This window comes from Oryzias latipes, chromosome 1, assembly GCF_002234675.1.
Source record: "Oryzias latipes chromosome 1, ASM223467v1".
In the NCBI taxonomy this organism is placed as follows: Eukaryota; Metazoa; Chordata; class Actinopteri; order Beloniformes; family Adrianichthyidae; genus Oryzias; species Oryzias latipes.
Window position 1 is genome coordinate 19540135 of NC_019859.2, and position 14250 is coordinate 19554384.

At 37.9% G+C, this 14250-nt stretch overlaps 2 protein-coding genes across 7 annotated transcripts in view; both read right to left on the reverse strand.

Annotated features, from left to right (window-relative positions):
* Positions 1-58: 58 nt before the first annotated feature.
* Positions 59-10628, reverse strand: tmem192 (transmembrane protein 192). 2 transcript variants are annotated; one of them, XM_011476790.3, is made up of 6 exons: positions 10440-10628; positions 9951-10103; positions 9258-9519; positions 9031-9153; positions 1668-1773; positions 59-776 (listed from the first exon to the last, which is right to left on the reverse strand). In XM_011476790.3, exons 1-6 carry the CDS (start codon positions 10467-10469, stop codon positions 662-664), a joined length of 789 nt encoding a protein of 262 aa, XP_011475092.1. In that variant the 5' UTR covers positions 10470-10628; the 3' UTR covers positions 59-661. The 2 variants fall into 2 exon arrangements, with proteins under 2 accessions (XP_011475092.1, XP_004065988.1); XM_004065940.4 differs by having other exon boundaries at positions 9951-10106; positions 10440-10623.
* Positions 10629-11750: 1122 nt separating this feature from the next.
* The window catches only part of LOC101155575 (LIM and calponin homology domains-containing protein 1), a 29036-nt gene continuing 26536 nt past the window's right edge, over positions 11751-14250 (reverse strand). For all 5 annotated transcript variants that reach the window (XM_023957782.1, XM_023957773.1, XM_023957798.1 and 2 more), the window contains one exon: positions 11751-12994. In XM_023957782.1, the coding sequence (XP_023813550.1) occupies positions 12969-12994 (26 nt within the window). In that variant the 3' untranslated portion in view covers positions 11751-12968. The remainder of the gene's footprint in view (positions 12995-14250) is intronic.

Sequence of the window (14250 nt, forward strand, 5' to 3'; positions counted from 1 at the left end):
AACTACAATGGGGGATGAAACAAAAGGTTTAGAAAGAAACGTCAGTGATTTCTAGACCCGGAGTTATGGTTTTTAATTAACGTTTAACAAACGTGAACTTCATCTAAATTCCTATCAATTATGAAAACAAAACTAAGTAAATTAAAACATGGGAATATTGACAGATTTTATTGGGATTAAAGTACACATAATAATTCACAGATTTACTGTAAAAAAAAAACAGAAATAGACAGATAAAATCAGCAGGATAGAACATTTTCTTAAATCCAGACGTGATGAATTCTCTTTCCTTTGTGCAACTGATCTCTCCGCTCCGTTTCTCCTTTAGAAACAAAAACCGGGTCGCTGCGGGTCAAGGGAATGATAAAAAGAAAAACCTTCACCTCTGATCTGTGACCCGTGACTCCTCACCTCGGTCCCATTTCTCCCTTTGCTCTCCACTTGTTTTTTTTTTATCTGTGAATCTCCGGTGAGGACGCCTCACAGAGCATGCGGGCTCAGTCTGAGTGTACAGGTGCTTTTGTTTGCTTTCGTATTTATCCAGCTCTTTTGAACTCACAGTTTGTCTCTGGGTGCAGTATAATCTCAAGGCTCACTCAGAGGGTTTGTGGCTGCTGTGGGGTGGACAGCACAAACAAAAAACAGGGGGGCCAGAGTGCAGTTAGTGCTGGGCAGTGAGGTTGAGCAGCCTCTTGCTCAGCAAACTGTTGTGGTGTTTCAGGTACTCTATCAGGTCGGCCTGCTTCTCAACCACCTCCTCCAGAGTGGATGCTCCTCTGTGAGAAAATGATGAAAGCAGATGAAATGAAATTCATTTGTCTTGTTAGTTACTACTTAATTACACAAACAAGTTTGTTAACCAATGCTCATATTTTCCTCTACTTGCAATTGTGCAGCAACTTTATATCACCAAACTCTAAGACAGCCACCAGATTCAAGGAGATTGAGGGTTGAGATGATTTTTAACCCTCAGCATAAAGTCCAACTCCAATCATCAAAAGCATTCCCAGTGGTCTCTTGATTTACGATTATGCCGTTTCAAAAATCGTCATTTTCAAGGACATAGTTTCTGCAGAGTGCCAGGAGTTCAAAGTGGTGGTCGGGAGCATTGCCGTGGACTTTGACCCACTTCCCATCATCCATCTGTTAATGTGCTTCCCCGCTACAACCCCAACCTAAAATTAGCGGTGCAACGAAACACCCAAGAGTTTTGAGTCAGATGGCACCTCAGACGAGGAAAATGAAGACGAATGTGGATCTATTTGTCTGCAGGGGGATACAGCAGCTTGTGGCCCACCCAGGATTTTCTCACAAATTTGTACATTCTTTTTCAAATAACATTTTTGCACTTTTCCCCTGATTCACATCGATTTGAATAAAGAAATACTCAGAAATGCAATTTTGAGCTTAATTTTCTTGCTAAATGAACACATTAAAAACTCCAAAAGCACAATTTCATTGGAGTGTCTTTAAAGTCATTGAATTGAACTGTTTTCTTTATTTCCTGTTTGAAATGCTCTCTTTTGCTAATGTGAATCACTTTGTGATTATGACTGATATAGGTGCTTAAGAAATACTCGTTTACTGACTTTCTTACTTTAAAGACAAATAAAACATCAACATTATAAAACATTCACGTCTTAAACCACAAAGCTGAATGTGAGTACCTGAAGCCGGTCTCAATGGGTTGGCCCGTCACACTGTATGAGTGTGAAAGCTCCTCCTGGTTTACATCTGGCGCAGCACGCTCACCGTTGAACTGCATTACTTTGACTGCAAACACAGATCAAAAACACGCCGTGTAAGTCGTTTGTGACAGTAGAGACATTAGAAATCAGAAGAACGTTCTGATTTTGTAAGTAAGTAACCAAAGCTTTAGATTGTAATGAGTATTTCTCTTTCCCTTAAACACACAGTGACTGTTATATCCTGCACTTAGTACTTATGAGGTGCCACATCCTGCACTCCAGCCGCTAATTCTGACACCCCAAACATAAAGGTTGGCTGTGGGTGGGGCTGGCGGCAAAGTGTTGGTGTGGATGAATGAAGTATTAATAAGAGGAGCAGTATAAGAGCTGGCAGTGGCTGAACTTCTGTGGATGCTGCAGATGAAGAGGAGTTGTTGGCCGAGTCTCGATAAGGTTTGGGCGTCATTAGCCAAAGGGAATTGTCAGGGAGGCTCTAAAGAGCGCTGTCTTTACCTTCTTTATCCAAAGAAATGCAGCACATTCCTGCATAATGAGACCCTAAGTCTGTGTGTTTGTGAGGTTGCCTGTAAACCAGGAAACGGGCAAGGATAAAAAAAATATTTTTACATGTATTTATTTAAAACAATAACCTAATGTTTAAATGTTATTCATCTTTTTCATTAGGACTCTGAAAAGACTAGATTTTCTTTAAAGTTTATGGAATATCTTAAAGATACTTGACTGTTTTTCTTTTTAGTTCAAAGGTAACTTACAAGAAGGATTTTAATTGTTGGTTTGATTTAGGGTTACTCTTTGGGAGGAGAAAGCAACCACTAAAAAACCTCAAAACCTTTTGTTGTGTGTAGTTTAAAATTCTGAAAGAAACTACTATATTTTTTTTACATTTTTGCTTTAGTAAAAAAAATGATACATTCAAATTTACATCTTATATTATTTTACTGTTTTTTCAAAGTGTTTATAAAAAATTGCTATATAAATTACCTGCACATTGACAAAGACCATTAAAAATTGTATTAGAATTTATATGATTATTTATTACATTTTTCGAAAGCTACTTTTGATTTATTTAAATTTGATTTGGAGTTGTAGATATAGACAAGGCCTTTTTACACACTGTTGGAAAAGCATCACTTGTTTATTGAATCGTGTGTGAATATTATCAGCAACTCTGCTGTTGCTTTAAGACGTTCCTGAACACCACTGACTCAGCTGATCCTCCAAAGATGGTTTGATGCAAGAATGTCTGGATGACACGAGTTGGTGAAAAAATGTACTATTTAGGAATCAAGGAAACAGAGTAAACGTTGTGTGGATGCACCGGGAGGAAGAGATGAAGGACTGGACAGATGGAGGAAGCAGTGTAAAGCTTGCGACACATTTCACACCTTCCTGTCAGACACTCCTAGCTGGACAGTCCTGCTTAAAGCCATCTTATCCACATCTGAAAAACCTCAATCATCCGCCAAGAAATGCAGATTTCCAAGTGATGAAGCAAAGCAGCCAAGGTGACAATGGCTACTATAGCTGAATGGGACAATTCAAATGTGCTATCTGATAGCTCAATCAACGGTGTTGGGAAGAGGGTGCGGGGATGCACTGCGCCAACAGTCCCGCCCACAACTCAGAAGTGAATTCCTCTGCCACTTTGCAGAAACTGTCCTAGAAAACGACACAGACTTTTTGATTTTGGCTCAAAACGGCATAATCATAAATAAAAGACCACTGGAAACGTTTTTACATTAGATGAAAAGATGATCGGAGTGGGTCATTAAAGAAGTAGTAACAGGCCTGTGAGGAGGAACAATGTTAGAACTCTTCCATTTGTTTTTGTAGAAACTGAATATTCATGTTTTCACATCATTATATAAATAAATTCTTTAAAAAAAAATTGTGATTTTTCTGAATTCAAATTTTCCCCCATTCTGTTTGTCATAAAGGGTACCAACAGTGAACATTACAGACCTTTCTGGCAGACAACTTGCAGAACTGGTCACCGTCCAAAACCTTTTTTGCTAAAACACGTTTTTTTTTTGTTTTTTAGACCAAAGGTCAGTTGTACTTTAGCGTGTCATCACTATGGTTGCACTAGCACGTCATCTTCGGGCTCCGCGTTAGGTTTGGGGAAAAGATGGCCGTGCAAACGTATGTGTATGGGGATGGTGCTAGGGTTGTGTGTGACAACCACATGCCCTGCAGTGCTTACACTAAGTTCTGACCAAGCAATGTGTAAGAAAGAGGTGTATTATATGTGGAGCCTTTGAAGGCCTCGACAGGCCTTTGATGTGTATGGAGCTCTATAGAAGGGGGGCATTCATGTTCAAATGAGAGGCAGAAACATACAGAAAAACCTCAAACACACAGGCACATGCACACACACAGTTACAATCAGTATGCACTTCAAAGAGGGCTTTAATGAGGCCTTCCTGTGTGGACTTCATAGCTGCAGGCACTGCATCTCCTTCTATGCTTCCTGTAAATAAATTAAAAAAAGCATCTTCTTTATGGCCTCTCTGACGTCACCTTTACTCGGCTTCTGCCAGCATTGGGCTGGGTGTAAGTAGGCCTGGTGTGCAGAGGCGTTGCTCGGTCTGCATCATGCCTGACTGCACTGATCTGAGCAGGAATGCAGCGGAGGAACAGATGTACCCCACCACACACCGGATCACCGGCACTGTAAACACAGAGACAATGCATGCGGAGGGGGCCGAAGGCTTCCCCTTGGCTAAGTTAAATCTTTGTGTTTCTTATCTTCTCTGCCTGGATTTCTGATATCTTTCCCTGCAATCTGTGCCCTTCAGCTGACAAACAACCCTTTAAAATGGATTTCCTCTGAATACAGATTCTTCCATTTCAATATCCTCTGTTCCAACATCTTTTCCCCTTTACGCACTTGGATTGATTCAAATGATAGCAAGATGCATCAGATTAACAAAAGCTTTAACAAGTTATTTTATATAAAAGTAAACATTGTTTAATGCTCACTGTAGAAAACGACATGCTTGACCTTTTAGAGATTCTGTGTTGAATGACAGTTCTTAGACAGTAGTACCGATATTCCAAACATGCTTGTAATTTGTCAATAAAACTCTTTATGTGAGGTAAAACCTTGTATTAATGATTTCTAAAAGTTTTTGTAAGTATTAATACATTTATATCAAAGTAAGTCCTTCAACTTTTGGCCAATGTCAACACTTTTGTAATGCTAAACTCGAACCACAAAACAAAAGTGGATTTATCATTCTTTATTTGATCACAATGAATCAAATCCTTCTCCCATTTCACATCACTGCCTCAAAGCACAACAAAACACCTTTATCTTGTTTTTTCATTGCTATCAAGTACAGTCTGAACGGCTGTAAGGATTTCTGTAAAGACAAGGCTTTACTTTCAAGATATATATATACATAAAACATGAAATGCATGTTTTTTAACAGACTAAATTCTTGAATTAATGAAAAGCTTTCCTGGATTTGTCCACATAATATACCTTACAGTCTCATAACTTCAGCTGATATTGACTCCATTACTCTGATCAGGTTGATAAAGTAGCTGATCATAGCTACTATGACATAGCTGAAGGTAAAGCTGTACTGACAGCTTTTTTTAATAGCATATGACAACAAACATGTTGCTCATTTATTATGAATGGCATGTGTTGCTTTGTAATTTTTGGTTGTCATGTCTTCCATCAGACTTCCAGCGCATGCATGAACCACTTAAGCCCTATCAGGATCCTCAAAGTTCATTTTGCCTTAGCTTTTTCAGACAGACTCAAGCTAAAATGACTAGAAACCAAGCATAGATTTTTTCTGAATTTTATGAGAAACGGCTAAAGCAAAGAACTCTTCCCATCTGGATCTGCAAACGGTTTTTCTCCCGTTTGTCAGTGAACTCCCTTTTCTGAAACATAACCTTCAGAAACAGAGACTGAATACAGTTACTGTGAAAGCTTCAGTGTTTTCTAATAGTCCACTTGATCAGCAGAAATGGTTCATTATGAGGTTTTTTTTTTATTAATATAGCTGAAAAAAACATTTCACAGACACGCGTGTTGCAGTCAGCCATGAAGGATAATTTCCATGCCACTCCACCAGTCTTTCATCTCCTAATGTCTTTTTCTGTGCAAATGTGACGCAAATGGGTATTTTTTGTATTTCATTATTATTTAACTAAATTGTGATGTTCACAGCTTCTTGCACTAATTGTGTTGAGGTGGGTCATAATCTTACCTTGTTCACATTTATCATTGAAGTGCTTAACATTTTTATTAATTTTATACCAATGCTTGAGAGGTAAAATACCAACTAAAGAACCTTTTAGGGGAAACAAGTTTAAAGAAAACCGTAGACTTGTTAATAGATGCAGAAGTCTCTCTACAGTTTTCCTCATGGAAGGACTTCCGATGTAAAATGGCCTCCACTTGAACATTACGAGACGTTTTGATGACTTAACATTCAATACTTATTGTCAGTTTCTACAGGAAATATGAACTTTAGGAAAATACTGGATGGGGTTGTTTTCGAACACACATTTGCATCCAGCAAAGTTTGCTCGGTGCTTGTGTCAGGAGAAAAACACCAGCAGATCAGCCAGGAGCAGGAGGATGGACAAGAAGCTGAATGGCCGATTGTTATGCTGTCGAGTTTGAAAAGGGCAGGGTGGGTTTTGTGATGCAAATGCACTTGGATGGAGAGTGGGGGAAGAGTGTGTGTGTAATGTAATCTACAGGGTGTGTCTCTGAGCTACAGCTGGAACCGCAGTCAACATACAACAGCATCAACTTGTTAGCTTGGTGTTTAGGGTCATGTAAAAATTGAGTTATGGAGACTGGGGATTTTCCATGTGGGTCAGCTGATTTTTGGGATTCTGACACGAGTATAAAAACTGTACCTTTTTCTTTTGAGCTGGAGTTGCATGAATGGACCATTTCCAAAGTGTTATTAGGAAATCAACAACTTTACAACATTGTTCCACAAATATAAATGTCTAAATTTCAGACGAGCACCTGCATCATCAGGGTCCTCAATTAAATAATAAGCCTGTTCTTTCAAAATCTGAAGGTCCGTTCAGCCTTTATTATTAATATTCTTGCTGTTGGAAGCGTTAGACTAAGAGATGAGCGGTTTAAAAACGGGGTGCACAAATTGTGTGTGGATTGTGTATTTCTGCATCCTTGGACATGGGTTTTGTGATACGAAGTCTTCCTCTTGCCTCAAAAACATTTAACTCCATTCAAAACTCTAATAAAACTTCCATTACTTTGTAATAGAACAGTTTCTACTCCGCCTGTGAGGATTTAATTGCCCAATAGATTAAAAATAATAATGTTTTGTGCCGTTTTTTTTTCTTTTTTTTAACATTACCAGTGTGTTCTTATGAGCAGGGCAATATTAAGTCTTTTGATTTATTTTTTTGATAAAAAAATGTACAAACACCTGGATCATGGATGCTGTGTGTATTTTGCCTACAAAAGGCTACACACTCTTGTTTGGCCTGCAAACCTAACAATATGACTTCAAATCAAATCTAAAGCAGAAATGTAAAAGGTTCCACATTTGTGTGAACCTAAAACTGACTTTATTCCCGTACGCATCAAGGTTTTCTACTGTATTCTAAAAAAGCAACAGATAAAAAAACAAATTACTTAACAAAAGGGGCTCTTTACATCAGCAGGTAATGTGCCTTCACACATGTAAAAAAAACTGGAGGATTGACAATTTTGCAGAACATATGAAAACTTATTGCTCTTTGTACACTGTCTCTGTGCTTTCGCTTTGATTATCATTCTCCAAGTGACCTTAAGCATTAATAATCATTGTGCTGCTGCAGGCTTACATTGATGGGGATTTAATTTAGTAACCCACCCAAGTTTGTTTACCCCACCTCAGTTACATTAATATAATTTTGTAACAATTAATAAAAGTTCCTCTTTGTCTTAACAGATGCTCCAGCGATGCTGTGTTTGTCTGCTTCCTCTCTTCTCACTTAAATGTTTTTTGTTTTGTCAGATAACCAGTGTTCCAGTAATTTTGCTCTGGACTGCTTCATCATCTAACTCAGTGTTTTTCAACCTTTTTTGAGCCATGGCACACTTTAACCTTGACAAAAATCCCGTGGCACACCAGCATCCAAAAAAAAAAAAAAAAAAAAGGACAAACTCATAGTCTGTATTGATCTACAGCCTCTCTGCAATCTCACATGCATTTTTGTGATAATTGTGGCAGAAAAAGCTGGAAGCTGCAGCTGTTTTTTCTAAAAGATGTAATAAAAGTTAAGTTAGAAGATTTAAAAACTGTTTGATGTGCGTTCGTTGTGGTTTCAAGACGTTAAGAGGAGCGCCGAGACGCTGTCACTTTAACCCAATGCATCATGGGACATGTAGTGCAAAAATCAGCCGAACTCAGAAAGACTAGCGTCTCTGAGCTTCATTGTTTTGTTCAATTGTTCCACCGTCTGACACCGGATTTTGTGGAAGGCTACACCGCTAAAGACGAGCTTTTGCTGGTATTTTTGTTAGAACTGAGAAACTTTATGAGCAGAATCGGAACAAGGAAGTGAAGACTTTAACCACTTCTGATTGGTCAGAGTGATGACATGTGATTAAGCCTCCAAGAATGATTGGTGGAGACAGTTAAAGGGGCGGGACTTTTCCTGATACAGACTTTTCCTGATAAATCGTGGTACCGTCATTCTTATCAAAATGTCTTTAATAATAATAAAATAAACACAAAGAAAAAATTATTTTACGATTTTTCATATTTCTAATTTCTCAGTGTTTTATCAGGACCTGTTTGGATGAACAAAGAGCTGATATCCTAAAGATGGTAAATGTTTTTGGATCAGTTTATGAGGGCAATTTACCACAGCACACCTGACCATCTCCCACGACACACTAGTGTGCCGCGGCACACTGGTTGAAAAACACTAATCTAACTGTAGCTTTTTCTAATGCATCTCTTTTGCCTAACAAGTCATTCAGTGATCCCAATAAGTCACATCAGATGGTCACCTTGGTCTGGTTATGCCAGAGCTTTCTTCCTATAGTTTCATTTCAATAGAATGTGCTATATAATGGAGTTCATGTTACATAATCATTGGCCTTGCAAGGCTCTCATTACCCACAAGAATAAAATTAGATATCCTCCCCCCGTGAACCACGTGTTAAATCCCAGACACACTTCAGTATGAACAGATGTGCAGCATAACACCAACAAAAAACAGCATTACAATATGTTCTAAAGATGGAAACAAACTCCTGTGTGTGTGCACTTAATCAGTGGCCATCTTAAACAAATTACAATAACAAGAGATGTGTCTTTACCTGCGTAGTACAGAAGACATGGAAAAGTCAACAAAAGCTCCAGCCCCAGAATGCTGAGAAGCATGTAGGTACGCACCGTCTGGGACAATCTGACAGTCAGAAATATCAACATCAAGACATTTCCTATTTAGACAAAAACAAAACAAAACAAAAAAAAAATCACTCTTTACTGCCACCTGTTGGATATCCATGAACTTTACGTCAGAAGTAAGTGAATGTACATCTACCTGAAGAGTGTATTGTGAACGGCAGATGTTTCAGCTGCTGTGTTTGTCTGTAAAATTGCAGGTATCCTCTGCCCCGAACTTTATTGTGATGATGCTGCACACAGCAGGAGAACGCCAGGACCAGCAGCCACAAACACGCCTTTGCGTAAACTATGATGCTGTTGCCAGGTTCATTTCCCAGAAAGTGCATACACCTCTCCTCTTGGCCAAACTTCAGCACACACAGAACGGCCACACATATTGACAACACAACGAAGACAATCTAGGAATAAAAAGCAAAGAGACAAAGTCATTAAAGAACAATTTAGTGCGAAAAGCCTCGTGACAGTCTTATGACAACAAACAGGAAACAAATTGCTTACTGGGCCTAGATGGAAAAAGATCATTTGCAGCTAAAAGTCGATGCAGACACTTAGAGAATAAAAAATATATCATGTAGTTTTTACATAAACTTTAGCTTAACGCTGAGTATAAAATAAACAATTAAAAAAGGCTGAGTTCTTTATAAACACCCACAAATGGCCCATCCAGGTTGAAGGAACTTTGCGAGTCCCTCCGACAAAACTAACATTAGCAACAGTTTATAATAAATACAGTCACAAACAATGAAAATATTCTTTAGAATCAAATTAGCATCAGAAAGAGAATATAAAATGATTTATAAAAGGTACAAGCTACATGTGGGCGTCATACATGCAGAAGAGACAGCAAGGCAGCATGAAGATGTGTTGGCAATGTTTGAAACTCTCTTCTGATGGCAGAATGAAGTGCATCAGCAGAGATCAGTGGTCCGTCTACCAAAGTGTCCTCCTCTGTACTCTGGGTCATATCTACTGAAGGACCTGCCTGCTGGAAAGAGAGAGAAAAAGTTTACATGTAAAGAAAAAAGGAAAAAGATAAGTGTACATTTTTTAATGGAAAAAAATAAAATTATCACTTATTTAGCAGCTACTTGGCAGCTAAATTGTTAAGTGAACAGTAATTCAACTCTAGACAAACGTTTTAAAAAATTAGATGGCTCCTGTTTAGGCAAATGGTGGAGTCATGAAGTCGCTAACAAATAAAACAATGCAGCTCCTAGTTATTGTTTTTAGCAAACCGTGCTAGCTAGCAACTATTTTGGGCAGTCAGGTGAGTTGGTGGTAATTAATTGCTAGTTAATGTAAAGCAGTAAGTACTTACTACATGAGCAGAAGGTCTTTGGAAGTCCATCTATGTGGTCGTCCTAAACAGCCAAAGAAACAATAAGATATAACATGGCTTTATTGCTTATTGGTTTATTTCCGGTCGAGTGACAACTGTGAAATATCAGCGGCAAAGTCTAGTTCCGTCTTTATCTGGTCCGACTCCTGTTGAACATTTGTTCCTGGCTAAACAGTTCCGCTTCACAAGCGAGAGTTAGCGCAACTCAGAAAAGGTTAATAAATGTGTATATATGGGAAATTATTTACCCCAAATTTTGGTAGACAAAAAAACAAAAGACACCCCCCACACACGCACGTGTTATTTTATCAAGGAGGGTATGACACAGCTCTTAGCAAAAACTTGAGTATATTTATTGCAAGTAAATTACAGACCATGTTCCTGTAGTGGTTGAAGTATACTAGATAATACATAAAAAGTAAACTTCAAGTAATCTGCTTTACTTTTAGTATAGACTGCTTGTTGTACACTGAGACTGCTTTGTGTTAAGGGAAACCACAAAACCTGATCATAATGAGAAAGTCATTTAGGCATTTTTCTTTTTCTCTATTGTACAAAATATTTTCACTTCAGCGAAAAAAGAAAAAAAAACAATACATTTTTTTCACACAGGTTCAACCGGGATTCTGTTCTTTAAGGGCAGGTGTGTCAAACCCATTTTCACCAAGGGCCACATCAGCATAGTTGCTGTCCTCAAAAGAATATAACTTATACATGTAACAAAATGTAATGACAAATAAACGTAACTACTCCTTAATGTTAAATAACTCATTATTTATTTACTATAACTTTTTCTAGTGACAATTACAATTGCGTAGAAAACACGTTTGCTTGTTACTCTAGCATAAATCCTTTTACATTTTATTCTGTCAGGTTAGGTTATATGGACAGTGTTTAAGTCCTAATGTATAGTTGCCCAATCCGATATTTCAAGTCTGATTCCCCCAAGATATGAATAAATACACACCAATTTAAATTTTTTTATTCTAAGAAATTAAAAACTTTTATGCTCTCGCGGGCCACATACGATGGCATGGCGGGCCACCTTGAGTTTGACACGTGTTTTAGGGCAACTGAATATATAAGGTTGATCTTGTAGAAGTTTCAAAGCTCATCCGAGTAGCTTCTTCAGTTTGTCTCAACTTTTATTGTTCAGCTCAGTAACAGAATCCTGTGATAAGATGACTAGGAAGTCTAAGAATCTTCACAGAAATTTAAGTTAAACATTTTTTAGATGTTTTAAAACGCCGGTTCCTTAAATCTCATTTGGACTCATTATCAGAGAGCAAATAAATTATGACAATTTCAAATGTTTTTATTGTTAACCATAATACAGCTGTTATAAAAGACAACAAATTGAACTGTGTCCAGGAGAAAAAGACACTTGTCCAAATGTAGGTGGGACAGAGGAAAGAGTGAGACGGCTCATTCTCTGGGGAGGCAACAGTTGTGATAGAGGCAGACAGCAGATGAAATCATTAAGAAGGACGCAGCAAAAGCACAAGGTGTCATTGGTTTACATCATTGGTGGAGTGGTAAAGGGAAGCTGGTAAATAGGAAATATTTATTCGTACATTTTTTTTGCTGGTATGGAACTGTGCTTGAAGTCTAATCTCACAATTCATTCACATTTACACATGCTTACACAAACACACACACACACACACACACACATACATAATGTGCCGAGACCCAAAGGTCAGTGTGGGGGTAAAACCCTCACCTTTGCATTCATTACATAAGGCACTGATTCATATGGAGATAATCTATGAGAGTAAAGAATAACTAGAACCTAAAAAGGGAAATAATGTAAAAGACAAACAGTATTATCACACAAGAACATGCAGTCTTACTTTTAAAAAACTCATCTAGCAATAACAGACTTGTGTAAATAGGCCGGATTCTTAAATCTATCAAAGTATCATAAAGATGAGCGACACAAAAGAAAAGAGATCAAGCTCAAGTGTTCACTGAGAAATACTCATAACTTATATATGTTCATGCAAAACTGTAAACACAAAACTTTAAATGAAGGAGAGAGGGTACAAGTAAGGCATAACAATGGTCAAGCAAGCTACTGCAACCTGAATCACTTTGTAGTCACATGACCAGTGCAAAAGCAGGAGTTAACAAGCCCAGAGTTCAGGAACAAGCGATGTTCAGCTCAAAGTGTTTAACATGTTTAGCAGAGAACATATGGAGCGGCATGAGCAAGAACCTAAACATACAGCTTTCTTGAGTTCGTCCATGCTGTGCATTTTAAAATAGGAGAGTAGATGCGCATCTAGTCAGGAAGTACATTATTTAATGCTAGTGTTGTGAAGCCCAAATGTGGATCCAGTTTCTCTGTCATAAACACTAAACTCCAAGCTGCATTACAGGCAAAGGATGATGCAGGAACTGTGGATTTCAAGACTCTTCCAGGATGTCCAGAATGGGACTTAAAGTTCCAGGATTGTTCTCGTTCCAATCACCGCCTGCAGAAATCCCAGTTCCAAGGAAGGACTATCAAAGAGTTGTGGGCTGACCTCTGCCTGCATGACACACAAACAAACAAACAATCAAACAAAGTGTGTTTCCACAAAACCACAACCCAGTTTAGAGACTGATTAAGTTACTGTTGAAATTTAAGAGAGGTATATATTAAGACATGTATTTAATAGGTCAACAAATCAGCTTAAAATGTTTTTTTTATGTTATTACATCAACAAATAAGTAAAATTATATTTATTTAAAAAACACCAATCTTATTGCGCCAACCTTTTATTAAAACGGTTTACATGCTAGCTGCCTTTATAGTTCTATGGAGCTAAAACAAAGGGAACCACACTAAAAACATAAAAGGTTTTTGTCTTCTTAAATAATAATTGTAATTATACACCAATTAGGAATCTGTCTGATCTAAAATTTAACTTCTAAAAACACTTCTGTAAAATTTATTTCACACTCAGGATCACATTTTTTAAATAGGATTAGCTGCTACATAATAATTAATTTTACTTTCGATTGGAATTGTCTTTATCCAAAAATTATATTAAATTTACAATTGTCTTTGTATGTAGTTCCAAGGATTAACCTTTTTACACCATATGTCCCCAATCATCATCATCATCATCATTATAAAGCACCTTCCAACACCAGCCAAGGAGGCCCAAAATGCTGTACATATCGAGAACAAAACATAAAAGAATCAAAAGCAGAAAACCAAATTAAAACATTGTAGAGACATAAATAGAAAAGAATAAAAAGCATAACACCAATTTAAAAGAGATTAAAACCAACATAATAACAGGACTAGGCTGATGATAAAACACTGAAATGGAGGGACAATTATTTTTTAAAACTCTCCAAAAGCGTGACCTCTCTAATTGCAGGTGGCAGCTGATTCCATAATTTAGGAGCCAACACAAAAAACACACAGCTGCTCTATATGAGACTGCACTAGCTGCAGCTGCTCTGACTGAGTTTGGTTCCTACCTTTGGTTCTGGGAACCATTAACACAAACTGGCCAGTGAAGCGTAAGGACTTTATGGGGGGCATATTTTAAAAGCAGACTGGAGAGGTAAGAAGGTGCTGCACCTGCCAGGAAGTACCTGCAAGTACTGCACTGGCAGCCAGTTCAAAGAGACCAAGATCAGTGGTCAAACTTCTTTGCCCACAAATAAATCTGGCTGCTGCTTTTTGTAACAGCTGCAGCCTGGCTAATAATGCCTTTGGGAAAGCCAGCATACAAAGATGTAATGTATCATTAAATCCAGGCCTCCACTTAATTTAGAATAATCTTGAATA

Bases quoted from the DNA above. Each gene is read 5' to 3' on its own strand.
- tmem192 (XM_004065940.4), bottom strand. From the start codon at position 10,469: ATGGACTTCCAAAGACCTTCTGCTCATGTA. The intron at 1,774-9,030 runs GTAAAGACACAT...CTGTGTTTGCAG, and splicing joins ATGTCTTCTGTACTACGCAG to TCAAAGTAATGCAGTTCAAC. The intron at 777-1,667 runs GTACTCACATTC...ATTTTCTCACAG, and splicing joins CCCATTGAGACCGGCTTCAG to AGGAGCATCCACTCTGGAGG.